The 20,799-nt window shown below is 25.0% G+C and overlaps 7 protein-coding genes across 7 annotated transcripts, besides 1 other annotated feature; 4 read left to right on the plus strand and 3 right to left on the minus strand.

Annotated features, from left to right (window-relative positions):
- Positions 1-630: 630 nt before the first annotated feature.
- Positions 631-1,212, plus strand: EHI_148740 (uncharacterized protein; the record flags this gene model as incomplete). The annotated part of the gene is made up of 2 exons (XM_001913345.1): positions 631-860; positions 951-1,212. The coding sequence occupies 2 exons, from the start codon at positions 631-633 to the stop codon at positions 1,210-1,212; spliced, it is 492 nt and encodes a 163-aa protein (XP_001913380.1).
- A 162-nt stretch (positions 1,213-1,374) lies between these two features.
- EHI_148750 (syntaxin, putative) lies at positions 1,375-2,339 on the plus strand (the record flags this gene model as incomplete). The annotated part of the gene is made up of 3 exons (XM_652373.1): positions 1,375-1,552; positions 1,618-1,721; positions 1,785-2,339. The coding sequence occupies 3 exons, from the start codon at positions 1,375-1,377 to the stop codon at positions 2,337-2,339; spliced, it is 837 nt and encodes a 278-aa protein (XP_657465.1).
- A 98-nt stretch (positions 2,340-2,437) lies between these two features.
- EHI_148760 (N2,N2-dimethylguanosine tRNA methyltransferase, putative) lies at positions 2,438-3,907 on the minus strand (the record flags this gene model as incomplete). Its single annotated transcript, XM_652372.1, has 1 exon — positions 2,438-3,907. The coding sequence occupies one exon, from the start codon at positions 3,905-3,907 to the stop codon at positions 2,438-2,440; it is 1,470 nt and encodes a 489-aa protein (XP_657464.1).
- A 131-nt stretch (positions 3,908-4,038) lies between these two features.
- On the minus strand, positions 4,039-11,502 carry EHI_148770 (uncharacterized protein; the record flags this gene model as incomplete). The annotated part of the gene is made up of 2 exons (XM_652371.2): positions 4,039-10,740; positions 10,837-11,502. 2 exons carry the CDS (start codon positions 11,500-11,502, stop codon positions 4,039-4,041), a joined length of 7,368 nt encoding a protein of 2,455 aa, XP_657463.2.
- Positions 11,503-13,198: 1,696 nt separating this feature from the next.
- On the plus strand, positions 13,199-15,074 carry EHI_148780 (uncharacterized protein; the record flags this gene model as incomplete). Its single annotated transcript, XM_652369.1, has 2 exons — positions 13,199-13,477; positions 13,536-15,074. 2 exons carry the CDS (start codon positions 13,199-13,201, stop codon positions 15,072-15,074), a joined length of 1,818 nt encoding a protein of 605 aa, XP_657461.1.
- A 1,138-nt stretch (positions 15,075-16,212) lies between these two features.
- Positions 16,213-17,057, minus strand: EHI_148790 (Gal/GalNAc lectin light subunit; the record flags this gene model as incomplete). Its single annotated transcript, XM_652368.2, has 1 exon — positions 16,213-17,057. The coding sequence occupies one exon, from the start codon at positions 17,055-17,057 to the stop codon at positions 16,245-16,247; it is 813 nt and encodes a 270-aa protein (XP_657460.1). The 3' UTR covers positions 16,213-16,244.
- A 467-nt stretch (positions 17,058-17,524) lies between these two features.
- Positions 17,525-17,645: a repeat region.
- A 259-nt stretch (positions 17,646-17,904) lies between these two features.
- Positions 17,905-19,218, plus strand: EHI_148800 (beta-amylase, putative; the record flags this gene model as incomplete). Its single annotated transcript, XM_652493.1, has 1 exon — positions 17,905-19,218. The coding sequence occupies one exon, from the start codon at positions 17,905-17,907 to the stop codon at positions 19,216-19,218; it is 1,314 nt and encodes a 437-aa protein (XP_657585.1).
- Positions 19,219-20,799: the final 1,581 nt, after the last annotated feature.

A 20,799-nucleotide genomic window follows, 5' to 3' on the forward strand; every position in this document is an offset into this window, starting at 1 on the left:
TTATAATAACAAATCTTATATGGAAAAAATATTGTTATTTTCAATAAGAATTATTAAAGGTTTATTTGTTCTTTTGGAAGAAAGGAGTTATAAATAAAAGTGTGTTGGTTTAGAATAATTTAGAAATATGATGTTGTTTGGTTCTTTTGAAAAACGTAAAACCTCATAATAAGGGATATTAGAAATATTGTTTTTGTTATTAAAAGATTTTTGTATATTTTTTATAAGTTTTATTTAACACCCGAAGATAAAATTAAAGAAAAGATAATTTTAACTAATCATCACAAAAATCAAATTATAAAAACAATCAAATGAATTTTTGTTTTTATAGTTTTAGAATAAATTTTTATTCTCTGTTGAGTCTTATAATTTTTATAAACATCAAAAAAAAAGAAATAATATAATAATATGCCTCTTTAATACCTGTAAAACTTCAATAAATTTTTATTCTATATTTTCCATTTGTAATTGAACTTGTTGGAAAATAAAAAAAAAATGTCATTTTACTATATTTTTAATAACATTTGTAATTATTTTATCTTTAAGAGAGACATTATCATCAACAAAATTCTTGAAGCTACATTTAAAGATTTCGTAAAACTTAATAAATCATTAATAACAAAAGAAGTAATGAAACTTATTAGTCCATTTGAAAGAAAATCAGTTATTAGTTTAGGAAATGGTGTTTATGCAGTTGCACTTTCTCAAAGTGAAAAACAAAAAGATTTGTTATTGGCTAAAAGAGCATCAACGGAAAGAGACTCTGCACAACAGTCATTCTTATTCCGTATTTTAGTTGATAATGGGTTTACTGTTTGTTTAAAGAAATTATATAAAAAAGGAAAGACTACATCACAACTGTTTGTAGTTGAATCAATTACACGGGATGGTAAAAGTTATTTTGAAGAAGTTATTACTGATAACTAATCAGAAGATAAAAAAAAGAAAAGAAGAAATGCTGATGCAAAAACAAATGATTGTCTTATTAAAATTGCTTCAGATTATTGTTGGGCTTGTTTTGAATTTAAAAAAGGAAAACAAAGCGTTGTATGTTCCCAAATGAAACGAATCCAAAATGCACAAATTGGTTCAAAAATCTATGGGTCAAATCTTATCTTACAAGAAGGAAAGAAAATGAATCAACATATATTATCGATAATGTCTTCTCATGGATGTATTCTTTCACCTCAACAAAGTCTTGTTAAATGTTAAAAAATTTAATTTATTGTAATAAAGAAAAGATAAGTAAGTTTTTTGTGTATTTAATTTGAATGGGTTTTTCGGAAGTACTTTTATTTTTGATAACAACATTTTGTTATATTATTTGTTATTAATAAAAAATATCTCAAGAAAATTAAACTACAAACAAATCAAATGAATATCATTGGATTTACTAAAGATTGGACTACAGAATTTTATGACCAAAGAAGTAACTTCTTAGGTGGGACTATTGTTGAAAATTCTGTTCAAACAGTTACCATTTCTGAACCTCTTACATGGGCACAAACTGCTGATGAAATTAAAAACAAAAGTAAAGACATTGTTTATAAAAGTTTGATATTTGACTTATTAAATGAAACATTTTTAATTGTGATAGTTAGATACTTATTATTATAGTCAATGACTTGTCAAGATTACAGAAGAAATATTTGTCTATTGATTTAGATGATTATGAAAGTATTGGTAAAGAAGTTGATATGAAAACAAATGAAATCAAATTGGTTTGTTAATGAATAATATTTGTCATTCAAAAGAGAAAGAAATAAGAAATAATAATGATATAGAATTTAAAACAATTACAAAATGAAGTAATTAAATTTAATAGATTTAAAGAAGAAGATAATCCAACATTAATTCAAAATGTTCAAACAAACTTAGCAGAAGAAGTTAACAAAGTTGCTGAACAATTTAAAAGTCAAAATAAAAGTTATTTACTCAAATTAAAACAAAGAACAAAAAAATTTGACGATTGTTTTACTACTGAAGGAGAAGAAGGTGTATATTCATTTGGATTTGATGAAAAACAATTAAATATGTTAAGTGAGTCAGAAGAAATGGTAGATCAACGAGTTGCAGAAATAAAAAAAATAGCTAAAACGGTTCAAGAATTAGCAGAAATGACACAACAATTAAATATGTTAATTCATGAACAAGGAACAATTATTGATCGTATTGATTATAATATTGACCATACAGAACATCAAGTATCAAAAGCTGTTGAAGAAATTAAACAAGCAGAAACATATCAAAAAGCTACTCGAGTTAAAATTATTGTATTAATTTTATTAATATTAATTTTAGGAGCAATTATTGTTCTTGTTCTTAAAGTTGCTCTTTAAACCATTTAAGATAAAATTCATTGAACTATTTTTTTTTTGAAACTTTCATTTTTTATTTAATAATATAATTAATTTAATTCTAATTTCATTAAGAAGTATTAAAGATCTAATTCTTCATTTTTCTTTTCATTTCCAAGTGCATTGATCTTATCAGTTAATACTTTTCTTTTTTTGCATGCTGGACCCCAATTTTTACCAGGTTTCTCAACAAAAACTGGAATTGGTTTCTTTTCTTTTATTTTTTTGAATTTTGTTAATTCAAAAGTAACTGTTTGTTTTTCTTTAAGTATTAAATATGCTGGTGTTTCTGGTGAAACTTTAGATGGAGTAATTGTATTTGCTTCTCTGAATAAGTCCCAAATTAAGTCGGCACTTGCATTTGTTTTAATACTGTTTGGGTAGGTATGTGATAACGATGTTTTAAATCCTTTTGACTCAAGTGCTTGAACAAAGATAGATCGTGCTGGAACCGTAATTTTAAAGAAATGAGCAGCTCTATCTAATGCATAAAAAAGAGGAGTGTCTGGTAGTTCTTCATTTAGTAATGTTAATAATGCAAGAATTCTTCTTCTTGAATTAATATGAAGTTGTTCATTTTGTTGATAAGTTTCAAGTAATTCTTTAATAAATTGATAATCAACATAATTATCTAACCACACTGGTCCTGTGATATGAATTGGTGATTTACAATAAACACATCTATTGGACTCTATTTCTAATTGAGATGCTTTTAACTTTCCATCCTTTTTACTTGCTAGACGATTACAACAAAAACTCTCACATGTTGGACAAACAAAAACAAGACCTTCATGGAGTGGTAGTTCACCTGATAAAGCAACTGATGATTTAACTAAAATAAACATTCGGACATAAAAATCAATATGAAAACAAACTAATGGAACAATGTACTTCTTATGTCGTGCAGCATTTTCTGCTAATGAATGAAGTGCAAGCCTTAATCCAAATTCATGTGCACTTGATGAATGCCATGGCATTCCACCATATTTAGCAAAACATGCTGGGGAATGAGTTCCAGCTAAACAAGCCATATCAGTACAAGTAACAGCCATTAGTCCATCATCTTTAATTGCAGCAAAAGCAGCATCTAAAAATACTGTTGGAGCACCATATGGATCAAGGTCAATAACATCTGGTTTCTCTTTTTGTTGTGAAAGTTGATATAATAATAGGACAGCATCACTTTCTGAAGGTTGAATTTTAGTAGTATTATTATATGTAGCATTACGTTTAATAGATTCAACTGCACTTTGAGAAATATCATTTGCAATAACCTTAAAATCAATGTCTTGTGGCAATTCTTTAGCATAACGAACTGAACGTAATCCTGAAGCAGCAAGTGCCTCAACAATTAAAGGATGGTATTGTTTATTTTTTTGTTTTAATTCATTTTCTTTATTCCTTAAATATTTAGAAATAATACTAATTGAAAGATCTCTATTTAATTCTTGTACAGGATTATAAAATGCACCTGCTTCTTCTTTAGGAAATAACACAGTTGCTTGTCCTTCTTTAATAGGAGTATATTTTGATTCATCAATATTGTCCATCAAATATAAATATTTAAAAACTTATTTTATTAGTTCTTTCTTTTTTAATAAATTCCTTTTTGAATTTTTAGGGTTTTTTGTGTTATGAAACATTCATAATCAACATAATTTGTAAAAAAAATCAATCAATTTTAATCTTTTTGAATCAATGAAAGATATTTCTCTGGATCAATAAATGTCTTTACTATATTTAATACTTCTTGAGCTAATAACGCAACTGGTTTATCTTTTGAACTAGCTATAGGCAACAAATATTGCACAATAAGGTTTATATAATTTTCATCTTTTTCAATAATACCTATTAATGATGCTACCATCTTTACACTACTTTCATTTGCTTGATTACCAAGTATACTCATTAATTTTACAATCATTTCAGTGTGTTGTTCAATAATATTTTTTGTTATTTTAGTCCATTCAATAACATTATTATTATTGACAACCATTTGTACTGCAATTTCAATAACTTTTTGATAGTTTTGAATTTTATCTATCATTGTTAATAAATATTCAGCCACTCCATTAACTGATGGTGTAGTCATTACTTCTTCAAATATTTGTTGGTCACAACATTCACTATCCATACAGAATCTTACCATTTCTTCTTGAACATTATCTTGTTCTTTAGAATATAATTCTTTAATTTTATTAATATACTCATCTTTTGTCTTCTTTAATCTATTAACACAAATACAATTTCCTATCCATCCTACTTTTCTAATACTTCCTTTTTGATTTTTCATCCATGAATTGTTCATACTAATAATTTTATTCATTTGCTCTTTAGAAATTTTCATAATAAATGTCTTTAATACTTTAATTTGTTTTGTTTGTGCTTTCTTATAGTCTTCAATTGACACTCTTAAAATAATTGGAATATAAATATAATTAATACCCTCATTTGCATCTTTTGCATCCATTCTATCAATGACAACATATAATAAATCAGCAATAGCACATCTTGATTCTGGTTCTTTGAAGTCAATGTTTTTAATAAAGAATTCTACGTACATTTTATATTGGCTTTTAGATAATGGGTATTTAGTTAAAAACGTAATAAGTAATTCTTGTGATTCTTTTCTTATTTTTGTCTCAGAAGATTGCATCATAAGTTTACCATAATCTAACATAACATCATATAAAGTTGGATGAATAATACCTTTTTTCATAACTGAATTTAAAAACAAGAAATTTGCTGTATTTTTATTACTATCTTGGATATTAGTTACAATAATATTTAGTACTGTTTCAAAGTCTTTTGGATTAAACTTTTCATCACATCGTTTAATAATATCAGTCATAAATAATAATGCTTGACTATATAATTCTGTATCTGTCTTTTGTAATGATTGAATTATTTTGCAACCAATAGAATATCCTTCATCCATTCGATTTCTCTTTTTTAATACAGTTCTTAATATTTTGACTGCTAACATAATACTTCTTTCATTTTTCATTAAACAACACTTCTTTGCTATTTCTTCTGTTTGACTTAATAAATCATCATTTCCTGAAATGCATTCTATACTATCTACAACAAGTTTTAAACCAAATTCAACTAAGATATGATAATGTTGTTGTTTATCAATAACTCCATTATCCATCATTTCTAATGCATTCTTTTCTTTTTTGAACATAATTCTTTCTTTTGCTTTTTGTCCTGCTAATTTAATTTTAGGTATAATAAGAATATCCTTTAATTGTGGTACATAATAACATTTTTGAACGACACTAATTCCATAATGATATAGTTGTTCTTTTGTAAGGAACTTATTTTCATTTAATCCTTTTTCACACTCTCTTAATAATCTATCCATTTCTAATGCTTCATGTAATTTTTTTGTTTGTCTTAAATCATCTTTAATAAATTCTATTATTCTGTCTAATGTTGTAACTTCTTCAACTAACTTTCCTATATGCCCAAATGTAAGGAATGATTTACATTCTCTTGCTTCTACTATCTCATTTCTAATTTTTCCAATTTCTCTTTGCTCAGCCACTGGTCCAGTAAGGTCATCATATACAATTTTTAATAACGTTTCTATAGAGCCACTTATATTAAAATGACTAAAATCTTCTACCATTTGATTTTCTTGTTCCTCTTCTAAATCCTCATCAACACCTTCTTTCTGTTCTTCTTCTTCCATTTTAGTTTCATGTGTTGTGTCTTCATAGACTTTATCACAAATACTTCTCAATAAAAATTCAATAGTATATCCAAGTACATGCTTCATAAATCCTTTGTGAAGTCCGTTATATAATTCATCAACAACATCAGCAAAATAACTATCTCCTAACTTCCATAAAATTTCAACTAATTGTTTTCTTGCAATTTCTCTTAGTTCAAATGTTTTTTCATGGAATTCATTTACAATTAATTGAATCATTTGTGGTAATTGAAGTCGTTTCATATCTTCAGGTAATCTACATAATAACTCTACTAACATTCTAACAATATCACTTTTTTTATTTCCAATGTGTTTATCTTGCATCAATTCACTTAGTCCAGGAATTATACGCAATATAACACTCTGTCTAATTATTCGTTGTTGTGTCATTTGTAATGTTTCTTCATTTTGGTCAGTAATTTCAAATGGAAGATCTCCAATAATAGCAAAATTATTTAATTCTTTAACATCAAACTCTCCTCCAATATCAAAATGGAAATTGAAAATGGCAGCTCTTAGTTCAATAAATCTAACACGAGTTAATTTTCCAATTTCTTCAATAATTTTATTATATTTTCTAATATCTTCTTTTCTTTCATTTGCTTGAGCTTCTTCTAAATATCCAAGTGATTCAGTTCTTTTCTTTATACAATCTTTTAAGAAATCAATAATTAACATAACGTTATGTTCATATGTACTCCATTCAAACTGATTATATACCAATCCTATAATATCATTGAATTTAATTCTTGTTTTCTTATCCTCTTGTATTTCCATAGCATTACCAACAAGTCTTCTAACAAGATCCAATTCATTTTCTTTTAAAGTAGAAATTATTTCTTTAGTCTTATCCAATGCAATATAATTAGCTTTAACAAGTGCTTTAAAAAATCCATTTGAAGCAAGTGAATATAATTCATTTTCAGCATTCATTATAATACAATTTGTAAGTAAATTAGCAATTGGGAGAGTAGGATGTTCTAACATAAAATTAATTAAACGAGGAATGAGAGTTGGTATTTTTGTTTGTTTATATAAAGCAAGTAAAAATGTTGTTGATATTTCTCCTATTTGATAATTGTTAGAGCATGCAACTTGACAAGCATATTCTTCAACAAATAATAATAACTTTCCTGTTGGAAAATCAGTACTTTTTAAAACATTGAAAAATTGGAGTGGAGAATTTATTAATGGTATTAATTTATTTCCTAATTCACAATTAAATATTTCTGGAAGAACATGTTGTTCAATAAGACTATTTGAAGTTTTAATTAATGATTGTGCTAATATTGCCATAGACTCATCTTTGTTAGATAATACTTTAATTACTGGAAGAAGTAGTTCATTTGTCAAAGAAATATGTGCTGAAAGAAGTTCATTGTAATTTAATGTAGTGTGTGGTAATATAAATAACATAAATGTCACATATTGTTGATCAAAATTAGGTAATATTACTGACATTACATTTTTAACTAAATTACTACAATCACATGATATTTCCATATCTTGAGTCATTAAGTATAATTCTAAGAGTCGGTGAACATTAGTTGAAGTAATAGTATTATATTGATATAAATAAGAAACTAACTTAGGAATAGAGTGTAAATATTCATTTGCATTTGGTAGTACCATTAATGTTTCTCCAATAAATTCTGAGAGTTTTAAATTATGTTTATCAATAACTAATGAATAAATGACTTTAAAATCAAATAATTGATTTGGGTTAATATTTCCATCAGCTGCTGACTGTGAAAAAGCAATGATAAGTCGAAGAACATCCCATGTAACACTAGGATCTTTTTGTATTATTTGAAGAAGTAATTTTCCAATGATATCATTTGAACCATAAAATGAACCATATGCAGAATTAATAATATGTAATGTATGTAGAATATAATCTAATTCACCTCTATTAAATCTCTTTTTATTTTGTACAAACTCAAAGAAAGCTTCCATTGTATCATTTAAGAAATCAATTCTTACATCATCTTCAATTTGTGAAATAAATTCAATTAATATCTTTTTGACAGACTTTTCAACTGCCTTTTGAACTATATGAACAAATAACATTCTACATAATAAACTTAATGCTTTACCTTTTATTGAAAGTCTTTGAATAGAATTTCTTAATTGACTTGTTTTATGAAGATTATTAACTACTTCACATACTTCTTTTTTGTATTTATTAATTGATGAATCAGTAGAACAAATGCTATTAAATATTTCTATTTGTAATTCAATTTTAGTAGTAGTTAGTAATTTCATTAAAATATTAACCACTTTCTCTGGAATATGAATTTGTGCTAATACATTTACATAATGTGTTAATGTTTCAACTTCTTTTTTATTTAATACAGCAACATCTACTTGTTCATATCTTGTAATAAATTGATTAATAAACCATTCATGATATTTTCCTTCTTTAATCAAATCAACATTTTCAAGAATAATTTCCCATAAATAATTAGATATAGTATGACTATCGGTTAAACTTAATGAGTATTGACTAAATACAAGTGGACCATCTGTTTGTATTTTTTCATTATCTTCTTCGTTTTCTTCTTCTTCTTCAGTGTGTTCATTTCTATTATTAAATTCATTAATAAATTGAATTACAATTTCTATTAATTGTGGATCTTTTTGTACACAAATTTTAATTAAATCTTTAGATGGATCCCATAATCTCAATAACTTTACTTGTAACATTCCAAGTGAAAAATGAACCATCATCTCTCTTAATTCAGTACTTCCAAGAAGCGCTCTTGATTTCATATAGTCTATTCGTGCTAACATTCCTCTAATCATAGAAAGATTAATTTCAATATCATTCATTATAGACATAATTTCTCTTGAACGTCTTTCATCTCCATTAACAAGTAAAAATCCAGCAGCACTTCTTTCAAGTGAATATTTAGATTCAAAGAATTTCATTAATTTATGTTTTGTTTCATTACTTAATTCAATTACAATTTTTCTTTGTTGTACATAATAAGCAAGAGCAAAAAGGTATTGACTTGTTTTAAGATTTTTCAAATAAGTAATAATTTTATCTTCTATAGGATTATCAAAATGTGCTAAAACAACACTGGCTGGAATTGGTGATTTATCAAAATAATTAATTGCTTTTTCTTTTACATTTGTTATTAAAGAAGCAACACCAGTAGCAGCAATAAAACTACAATAATCATCAGTTAATTCTTTTTCATTAAAACATTGTGCTAAATCATTAATTAAAGATACTGGAAATCGTGTGAAATGTTGAGTAAGAAGATCACAATCTTCTGTCCATAAAGTTGGAATAAACCTTAAAGGGAAATATTTATGAAGAGAATCTATATCATTTCTTTTTATTAATTCTTTTAATACCATTGTAAAATAGACTACCTGTTTTGTAGTTTCAGCCATTAACCTTCTCAATTCTTCATTACTTAAATACTTAATATAACAACTAACACTTTCATATAATACATCAGCAAATCTTGAATTTTCTGCTAATAATGGTATAGATTCTAAATGTTGTTCTGTAGACTTTGTACATTTAAAAGTATATTTTAAAATTTCTTCTACATCATTTTCACATGTCTCAATTGTTTTACCATAACGATACATAACCCAACGAATAACAATAGCCAATATTTTACCATAACATTCTTGATTCTTTGGTTGTTCTGGAAGTGCATTTTTTAATAAAACAAAATATTCATCAAATCCTTCTCTTTTTTGTATAGAAATTGATTTATTGCAAATTAATAATGCTTGATACCATATTTCACTTGTTTGAGAAGTATCATTTATAAGTTTATCAAAATATAATTCAATATAAAATTTGTTTTTTACAATTAATTGATTCTTAACACCTTTAATATTCTCAAATAATAATGAACCAATTCCTCGAATTAAGAAATTTTTTTCTGAGACACTTAATTTACTTAAATCAGAAACAATATATAATGATATTATATTATCAACAAATTGAATAAATTCTTGAGGAGACATTTTATGAAGTAAATATACCATAGATTCACTTGCAAAAGTCCTAACATAATCTTTTTTATGACACAAGAAATAAATATAATGTTGTATAAACATATCTGAATGTTCCATAATAACAGAATGAAGATATTTTATCATAAACGAAATAGTATTAAATATGTCATAAATGGTTGATGTATCAGTACATCCAATTAATTTATTTTTACAATATTCTAAAATTTTAGGAATATATGGCATAAATAAATCACGAACATCACGAATTACTTGAGTTGTAATATCTAATAATGAATGGATTGCAAGTGAGTCTTTAATTTGAAGATGAAATAATAATGTGTTCATAATATCATCAAGATTAATAATTAATAACGGTAAAGTAGTTGCACGTTGTCTCAATGAATAAAATGCATTATGAAAAGATTCTGTACGATCATCATCTTTCCATTTCATTAAAGCATCGTAAGTATAACTATGAGTATCTCCAAGGCTTTTTTGTTGTCTTTCTGAATTATAAACATCATGTATTGAAGAAACTGTCATTTCTTTAAGTAATTGTCTAAATCCTTTAAACTTAAATTCTTCTCGTTTGTGGCGAGTAAAATCATATTCATTTTCACTGTCAGAAGACATAGAGTAAATGAAATTTTCTTGTTCGTTTAAGAAACTAAACAAACCCTATTTTAATAACAAAAAAATTAATTATTTTGGGATTCTTTTGTCTTTACCAAAATGTCGTGACAAGTTCATTATGAAGTAATTCTTCTTTATAACTTTACAGAAATATCCTGAAAGAGCATCTCCTGATTCAAAATATCGTTGAAATTTCATTATCCGAAAAAATTCAGCCATTTGTTTTCTTGTTCTCACTAATCCATAATGCCCCCATTGACGAGTTAAATAAGAAGTATTTGGTTCAGGAGGTATTTTAGAAAATGTGTATGGAGTAACTTTTTCAAAACAATAATTATCAAAATTAGTTGAATTATAATATTCAACTAACTTTTGAATTAATTCATGATTATATGTTTGGTCATCTTCTAGATAAATAAACAAATCTGTTTTTGTTTTTTGAAATAAGTATTTAGCCATTGCATAATAATATCCATTAATAAGATAATGTTTCTTAAGTTTTGCTGGTTTAACCCAATCAGGACGTTTATAAAGATAGTCTATAGCTTGATACATTTCATTTACAAAATCTTGATTATAATCCCTTTGTTTTTCATCACCAGTTATAATAAATTCTTGTATTTTTAAATGAGGATAATTATCATTAAAGTTTTTCATTGCATTATCAAATTCAGGAAAATCACACTGACATCCTTTTAACATTAATAACCTTAAATGAACATTATCAGAGTTATATTTAAGTACTTCATTTAAATCTCTTAAACTCCTTTCAAATTCGGGTCTTTTTTTAGGTGCTGCTAATAACATAAATGAAATTTCTATTGCAAAAGAAGATGTAAAAATAAAGAAAATGAAAGGTACTAAGTGTGGTTTGTACATTTTTATTAGTATTGTTATTTTTAAGTTTATTAATGAATCATCCAATTGAATTTTTATTTGATAAAGATATAAGTAATAAGAAAAAAAGAAATAAGTTTAACCTTTTTTTATTGAAAATATTCTCCTTTTATTTCTTTGTAAATATGTTAATATTCTTTTAATATTATTTTATTTGAAAAAAAAGCTATTTTTAAACAAACTCTCTTTTAAGAGATTTTTCAATTTCATTTTTATTATTCCATATCTAATTCTCTTTGTTTCTTTTGTTGTTTCAATATTTCCTCCTTTTTAGTTAAACTTGTTTCATTTATCTTACTAAATGCACAACTTTTTAATAATAAGTATTTAAATTACATAACTCTCTTTCTAATAAATTACTTCATTTCTTTTCATTTTGTTTTTTGTCTTGATTTAGTCTACATAATTATTTCTAATTAAACATAAATACATTTAAGAATCTGTGTTGGTATTTATTGAATTTTTAATTGAATATAACATCTGATACTTTTATTTTATTTAAAACAACCAACTACTCTAAATTTATATTAATGAAGTAAAACTAACGCATTACCATAAATAGGAAAGTGTTATATGAAACAAAGAATAAATTCATTGAAAAAAGTATGATTTTAAGGTTTCAAATTCATTTTAATGACAAAATAAAAAAAATTATCAATCAACTAAACCAAACTCAAAGACTTACAAAATTTTTATAGAGTCTAGAAAGTTGTTATTAGTAATAAAGTGAATGGTTAAAATTATGTATAAACTAAAAAGAAATGAATCACCACTGAAGTAGTACATAAAAACAACCATCCATATATTCTAAAAGTACTAACAAAAAAAAAACTAGAGAAACAAGACATTTACCTCATTAAGATAAATCAGATTAATAAATAAAGTAAATAATTAATTAATAACTTAGTACATTATACCTAGAACTATTCTTTTTTTAAAATGTTATAATATTACAAATAGTTCAAATTCATCTATTATTAATTTACAGAACATAACACATAGAATAACATATCAAGTTTATTTAATTATCCAATAAAATATACCCTTAATGATTTATTCATCAAATATAAATACTTGAACTCTTATCCTTCTAAATTATAATTTCATATTTCTTATCAATAAAATAAACTTCTGTAAAAATTAATTGGTTATACTAAATGAAACAGTGAAAAAGTATGAATTAATTTCTATTTCATTTGAATTGAAGCATTACTAAGCAACTTTTTTATCTTTAAGAAAATTTAAACCTAAAATTTAGGTTTTATATTATTTTTTAGAATAAAACATAAAAATTCATGTGTTTATTCATTTTATTTAAGTAATCACTTAATTATGTTCATAACAAGGAGAGTATTTACAGAAAAAGATAACTTAACAAGTAGTTACTTTTGCAAAAAAGAAAGTAGTTATTTGAAAAAAAAATTGAAAAGAGAGTAATAGGTAAATAGACTGAGTTTATAGGTAATAACTTCCTTATATCATACTAGATAAAGAAATAGATAAATAGACTATAAGTTAAAGTGTTGAGGTTTGAGTTGATGTTTGGTTTAGGTTTTTAACATAGAAAAAAACAAAAATAAAACTTAATGAACTTAGAAATTGAAGAATGGAAAATCATTTAGGAGAAAATAATATGGAAGAGATTCATCAAGAAGAAGTAAAAAAAGAAGGACTAGATGAAGAAACTTTTATGGAACTTGAACCACAACAAATTGAAGAAGAAAAAAAAGAAGAAAAGACTATGGAAGAGGATAATGTTGAAATTCAAATAATGGATGAAGCTTTCAGTAAACAACTTGAAGAAAAAGTTATTCAAGAAGAAGAGGAAAAACAAAAATCATGTCAGCCACAAGAAATGAAAGATGTTGATGAAGATGATGATTTAGTTTGTTTTGTTTTTATATTATTTAGTTCAAGAATTTTGTTTTACTTATTTGTTTTAGTTTAAAACACATGAATTTAAATCAAAACCATCAGGAAAAAGTATTAAGGCAAGTGTTATGGCATTTTTCTCAATGGGAGATAATACTCAAAAAACAGATACTACGTTAGAAAATCAAGAATTATACAAATTTCCTACAAATATGAGAGAACGTGCTCGTTTTATTCCATTAAGAATTACACAACCAGAAAGAAAAATGTTAAGACTATTAGAAGCATCACTTCATGTTTCTAAATACAGTGATAAAGTTGATCAAATAAAGTTGATTGGTAAACCACAACGATTACAAGAACAATTAAAAGGAATAGCATCTTTATTAAATGGTATATTAATTGCAACACAACCAAGTGAAAAAGAAGATTATTCTGATGTATTAAATACATTTAGTCAACATGAAGATATATTACAAGCAATATTCGAAATTGGAAGAAGGTATAAAATTATGAATCCAGACAGAATGAGAGACGATTATGCTAAACTTATTTTCATACTTCAAGATATTACTGTTAATTCTATTAATGAAGAACTTGGTGTTTCATTATTAAGACCAGTAGAAACAGTGTATCGATACCTTGAAAGAAAGGATTTATTAAAAATTCTTGATGATGAATTAATTGAAATTGCAGTAAGTGAAATTATTCCAGATAATAAGAGTAAATCCCAAATTCAAGATGAAATTAAAAGAAAAGAAAATGCTATTAAAGTTATTGCAAAGAAATATTCAACTATGAATTGTGATGAAGAAGAAATTAAACAATGCTTATATTCTATTGCAGATAATAATTGTTATCTTAGATATAATAGAGATCCTGTTGTAAAAACAATTCATTATTTAGAAAAATATTTTGATCCTAATGAAGCAAAAGAACCTAGATTCTCATTGGCTATTAATGAAGGAAATGAAGGTTCTCGTTTATCACATGATCATGCAAAACAATTCTTATTTGTGAAACAAACATTGGTATTATGGAATATTATTCTAGAAAATATGTATCAATTATGGATATTAGCAGAATTAGATTTGTTTGATCCTCAACATCCTTATGAAATGAAAAATACAGGACAAGGATATCATAGATTACAACAATCACCTAGAATTTCTTTGGTTATGCATCGAATAGTTAAAGAAATGCAAGAAAAAGTTGGTAATTGGGTTGGATCAGCACAAATTCATCTTGGAGATCATAATGTTCCAAATGCATTAGTATTTATTGACAAATACACTCAAATATCAAGATTCCTTGGACCAATTATTACGACATTAGAAAACTTAGAAAAAATAGGAGAAAAGAATGCACATGTAAAGAATTATATTATTAAGACTTTTGGATCTTATGAAGAATTAAGAATGATTATTCTTACTGATTTCTTCAAACATGCATTTGATGGGAGTGGAGCAGATAACTTCTATGATGCAGGTTCTTGTATTGATGGAAGATTAACTTCAGCTTGGAATTGGTGTTCTTCTGTTGACAAAAAAGAATATTACCCAATTTTCCAATTAGCTGGTTTTACTGGGTTTGATGGTGCATTTGCTTGATGTTGTGATTTCTGAATTGACTAACGATATTATCTCAAGTCTTTTAATTTCCTTCTTTTCACTGAATAACGTTATCTTCATAAGTTATTGTCTTAACATCAAATTCAACATATTGTTAATTGAAAAACAATATTATTATAAATGGAAAGTGGTTTTTTTCTACTTTCAAAGTATTTTTCAAATCGTAGGATTTTTAGTCCAAATTTTGTAGTAAATTTCATTACAAAGGTGATATTGATGAATGAAGAATTAAATTTGATTCAAATAATCTGACTTATTAATTTTTGGTTATAAAGGTAAATAGTTAGGTAAAACATAATTAGCTAATATTAAGCATGTTTTTCAGATTTTCATTTGAATAATAATAGTTGAGAAGTCTTGTTACCTAAACCATTCTTAGTAACATTAGGATTTTTGTTTTTAGTTTTATTCATCTTCTGTTATATTTATGTAATAATATTATTTGAATTGTTTTTGAGGCATTAACTTTATTTTGCCATTTTGTTATTAAAATTCAATGACATAAGTTTTCATTACTTCCAAATAATAGCTTAACAAGTTTGTAATACAATTATGCCTTTTTATATTTTATTTGTTTAGGTTGATGTAACAACTCATAAATTCCAAATTACTATTTTCTCTGGACATGAATATCATTAATTGCATTACTTCTTTATTATCAAGTTAGTTATATTCTTTCCTGATAAATTATAATAACTTTATCTCATTAATGTTTATTCTTGATTTTTTTGACTTGAGTCACTTGTTTTTATTGTTAATTAATTATTTTTCACTTAGTTTTAACAGTATTTATATTTTATTTTTCATTATAAGTCTATTTAGTTTATACTTTAATTTATTCATTGTCAAAGAGTTATAATGTTAATTATCTCTAATATTTATGAATTAAATTTTAATAGTTATCTTATTTAATACAATTAAATATTATAAATAGTGTCATATTCATTATTCAATTTAACTGGATAAAACACATATTATTAGAATATAACACAATATATTTTAAACTATAAATACATTTTTATTATTATATTCAATATTCATTGAAGTATTAAACAATAAATTCAATGTTATTTATAATATTTTCAAATAAAATCTTTTTTGGTACTTTTAAATAAAAAAAGAAACAAATAAGAACTTAACTTCAAGAAGTTATGCAAAGACTGGAATAAAAATTTGTCTTGGTTCATTAGCAACACAAGAAGCAGCTTCAATTTGATAACTGTTTGCAAGTTTAAGATGGGCATTTCCAGTCCATGTAGATCTTTCTTCTCCTTCACTCTTTGCTTGATAACAAAGATTATTATTAGAGAATGGAAGATAAAAGTGTTTAGGATAATCTTTCCATTTATTCTGGTTACTATTTTGATAATATGAAGTAGGATATGGATGTACATAAACAAATCTTTGATTATTTGTTCCTGGGTCTAATGGTGCTTTCTTCATCCAAATAATTAATGTTGCACCTCTAATAGCTCCTCCTCTAATATCATGTACTCTTCTTGGAATTGCAAATGATGTATACATTTTATATGGTGCAAATTCAAAGAATTGAAGTTCATTTCCCATTTTTAATGGTCTTAGTAAAATATTTTGTTCATAATTTCCTTGATAAAATCTAACTGATCTTTTATCATCAAACTCCATATCCATGACATATCTAGTAGTTCCTTTTACATCATCATCAGTTGTAAATTGTTTTTGTGTTTCGTAATTATAGTCAGAAGCAAAAATAACTCTACAACATGTTTTACACTTAGCACGAACATAATTTTCTTGATTTGCACTAAAAACTCCACTCTCAGCAAATTTTTGAATCTGATAACTGTTTACATCACTTGTAAAGTCGTGGTCAAATTTTGTATTGCGATTATCCATTCCATAAGGATATTTTTCTGATAATTGATTTCGTCCATCAGACGTATCAGCAATAGAATAAACTATCAATAAAAACAACGTAATCATTGATAATATTTTAGATGTTTCTAGAGTTTAAGAATAAAAATGAAAACTTTTTAAAAGAACATCTTCTGTTTTGAATCAAACAAGTCCAAGTCTAATTCATTTTACTTTTTTTAAAATAAGATATTTTTGACATTGTTTCATTAAAATAACATTAATTACTGGTATACAAAATCTTGCATATCTTTAAATTCATACATTTAAATTTATTATTTTGATAAATATCTGCTAAAGTATTGGAAGTAAGATATATTTAGATTCTGTATTTTTTATTTTTGTATCAGTTGTGACGTAAGTAATCAAATATAGATATAGAACAATAATGTTAAAGGATTATTGTATACTATTTAGAGTTGGTTTCTTGCCACAATGACATTTGAATGGAAGTACATTTAGTTTAGTTCACTATGTTGACTGTTACAGAGATATTGATAGTTTTCGTTTCAATCGTTTCATTAACTCCGAAAAAAAGAAGAAAAAAAAGGTCAATTATTAGATACATCAACAATTGGACTTTCTTCAGATTGAGAAGTGTTTATTTCAGTTTCTACAATATGTTCTATTGGTGCAGTAGAGTTTATGTCCAACACGTCTCAGAAAAAAAGAAGAAAACTTAAAGAAGGAAAAAAAGTGAAAATATTGTTATTTAAAACAATATATTTTTTGTATTAAATAACAAAAAAGAAAAGTTAGAAGAAAATTCAAAAGAAAGAAAAAGAGAAAAGAAAATTCAAAAGAAAGATTAAAAGAGTTTATTCAACAAAAAGAAAAGTTGATTGAAAAGTATTATTAAATTGTTTTTCATGAAAATCAATGATTTAAACAACACAAAACTGAAATTATTCAAATAATGATATTCTTCTTAAGTGTAGTTACTTTGGCTTTAGCAACTGAAGTCAATTTGATGATGCCACTTGATACAGTCAATTCCAATGGAGTTAATAATAAAGGACAACTTCAAAATGACTTAAATAAAATTAAATCAGGAGGAGTTGCTGGTGTTATGGCAGATGTTTGGTGGGGACTTGTAGAAACATCACCAAGAAATTACAATTGGAATGGATATAAAGAATTAGTTCAAATGGTTAAAAAAGCAGGATTAAAATTCCAAGCAGTTATGTCATTCCATAAATGTGGAGGAAATGTAGGAGATTCAGTAACAATTGAAATTCCCCAATGGGTAAGAAATGCAGGAGCAGCAAATGATGCGTTCTTTAAAGACAATGAAAATAATGTTAATAATGAATATATTTCATTTGCATATGATGATTCATCTATTTTTGAAGGAAGAACACCAATTGAAATTTATAAAGACTTTATGACATCATTTAAACAAAACTTCCAAAGTTATATTGATGATGGAACAATTAATGAAATTCAAGTTGGTATGGGACCATGTGGAGAAACTAGATATCCATCATATCCACTTTCAAGGTGGAGTTATTGTGGAGTAGGAGAGTTCCAATGTAATGATGGTAAGTCAAAAGAATTACTTAAAAAAGCAGCAACAGATAAAGGACATTCAGAATGGGGAAATGGATCACCATCAAATGCAGGAAATTATAATTCTAAACCACCCTCATCAACAGGATTCTTTGGAAATGGATTTGATAACTACCAAAGTGAATATGGACGATTCTTCCAAGAATGGTATTTTGACTTGTTATTAAGTCATACAGATAAAGTTCTTTCAGCAGCAAGAAATGTATTTGGAAATACACTTGCACTTGCAGGTAAAATATCAGGAGTTCATTGGTGGTATAATGACCAATCACATGCAGCTGAAATGACAGCTGGATATTACAACTCAAATGGAAATGATGCATACAAAACACTTTCTAATACATTCAAAAATAATAATGTTAGATTTGACTTTACCTGTCTTGAAATGAGTGGAACTGATGGAAATTGTGGGTCATCACCAGCTAATTTAGTTGATCAAGCATTTAATGCAGCAGGAACAGTTGGAATTGGCAAATGTGGAGAAAACGCACTTGAATTATGTGGATATGGAGGATGTAATACTAATGGATTTAATCAAATCATCAATAAATGTAAACAACATGGATTAACAGCATTCACATACTTGAGAATGACAAGAGGACTTCTTGATGATGGAAATGCATGGGGACAATTCACTAATTTTGTTAGTAGAATGAAATAATACAACTTAATTTAATAATGTTTAACTTTCATTTCATGTTTAACTTTCATTAATTACATTAAAAAACTTTAAATGAAATACTGAATTCAAATTAACATAATGAATTATGACATTAAGGTAATGAAATGTATTGAAACTATGAATTGATAAATCAATTGTGATGAATGAAATAATAAATATTGTAGTTGATTTATAAAACATAAGATTTTGTACAACATATTAATTTTATTCTTTCAAATTTATTCAAAACATTAACTTACACAATTTATGTATATTTCTTCTTTGATTTGAAGATAACAATGAATGATATTCATACAATAAACAAAAATATTTCTTAATAAATTAATCGTCTTAGAATTACAACATGTTCATTTTCAGTAAAAGACATTTTCACATTAACACACAGAGAAACAGAATAACTGTCTTGAATCAAAAATACATTTTTCTTACTAATAAACATTTTCTTTGATTCAGTTGAAAGTAACCAATTAAACAACATCTATCTATTTTTTTATTAATGAGTTTGTTTATATTAACCAACAAAATATATTTGTAACAATAATTGTCTATTTAAAAATATTCGTTGTTGCAGAATATGAAAGAAAAAAAAAACAATTCCATTTTATAAATGTCATTAAATGATATAACACTCAATTATATAATTATTATTTCCATAATTCTTTTGATTTATAATCAATGTCATCTTAACCTTTCAGTTGCTTCTCTTTATAGATTAACCAACATAATGTCATAGTCCAAACACCAAATAAAAATTATATTTAAAAGAATTATCCAAAACAGAAGAAACACAAAATGGAAGGATATTGAAAGCATCATTTAAATTGAAAAAAATGTGTTTAATGTTCTCGGAAAATGATGAAATTTTCATTGATATTATTTATATTCAAATTTAACAACTCATTTTTATGGTATTAACATTCTATTTATTAGTTTTATTATTATTTTATTTAAATTATGAAATGAAGAATAAAACATCATTATATATCATCATTCATTAAATTTAATATTCATTTTAATTTTTTATAATACTAATAAAATCGAGTTATTTATTTAAATTGATTGACATATGGTTATTTTTCATTCATATTTATTTTTTGTTTATGAAAAGGTGTTGAATAATATTTCAACAAGATTATAATCATTATAACATCAAAAATGAATAATAAACTAATTTAATATGTGAATTAATGAAGAATAAAATATTGTATTAATTGAATCATCACAATAAATAAAAATCCAAAATAAATTAAATATTTATAATGAATTAAAATGATTCTTCATTATTCATTTAAATATACATATATAAATGAATACAGATGACAGAATAGTCAATATTTTTAAAAATATATAATGATACATTATACAAATGATAGAATGAATAATATAATAACAAGAATAAAAATAAAATACAGAAATACAAATAATAATTCATTTCTTATTGAATAAATACACATTATTTTCAAATATGATAATTCAAAATGATATAAAATTCAAAATGATAAAATAATATTATTAAACAGCATTGAATAAAAATATTTATGACAAATTGAATTTCATAAA

Source organism: Entamoeba histolytica, genomic scaffold (assembly GCF_000208925.1).
Source record: "Entamoeba histolytica HM-1:IMSS scf_1104750518539 genomic scaffold, whole genome shotgun sequence".
NCBI classification, from domain to species: Eukaryota; Evosea; order Mastigamoebida; family Endamoebidae; genus Entamoeba; species Entamoeba histolytica.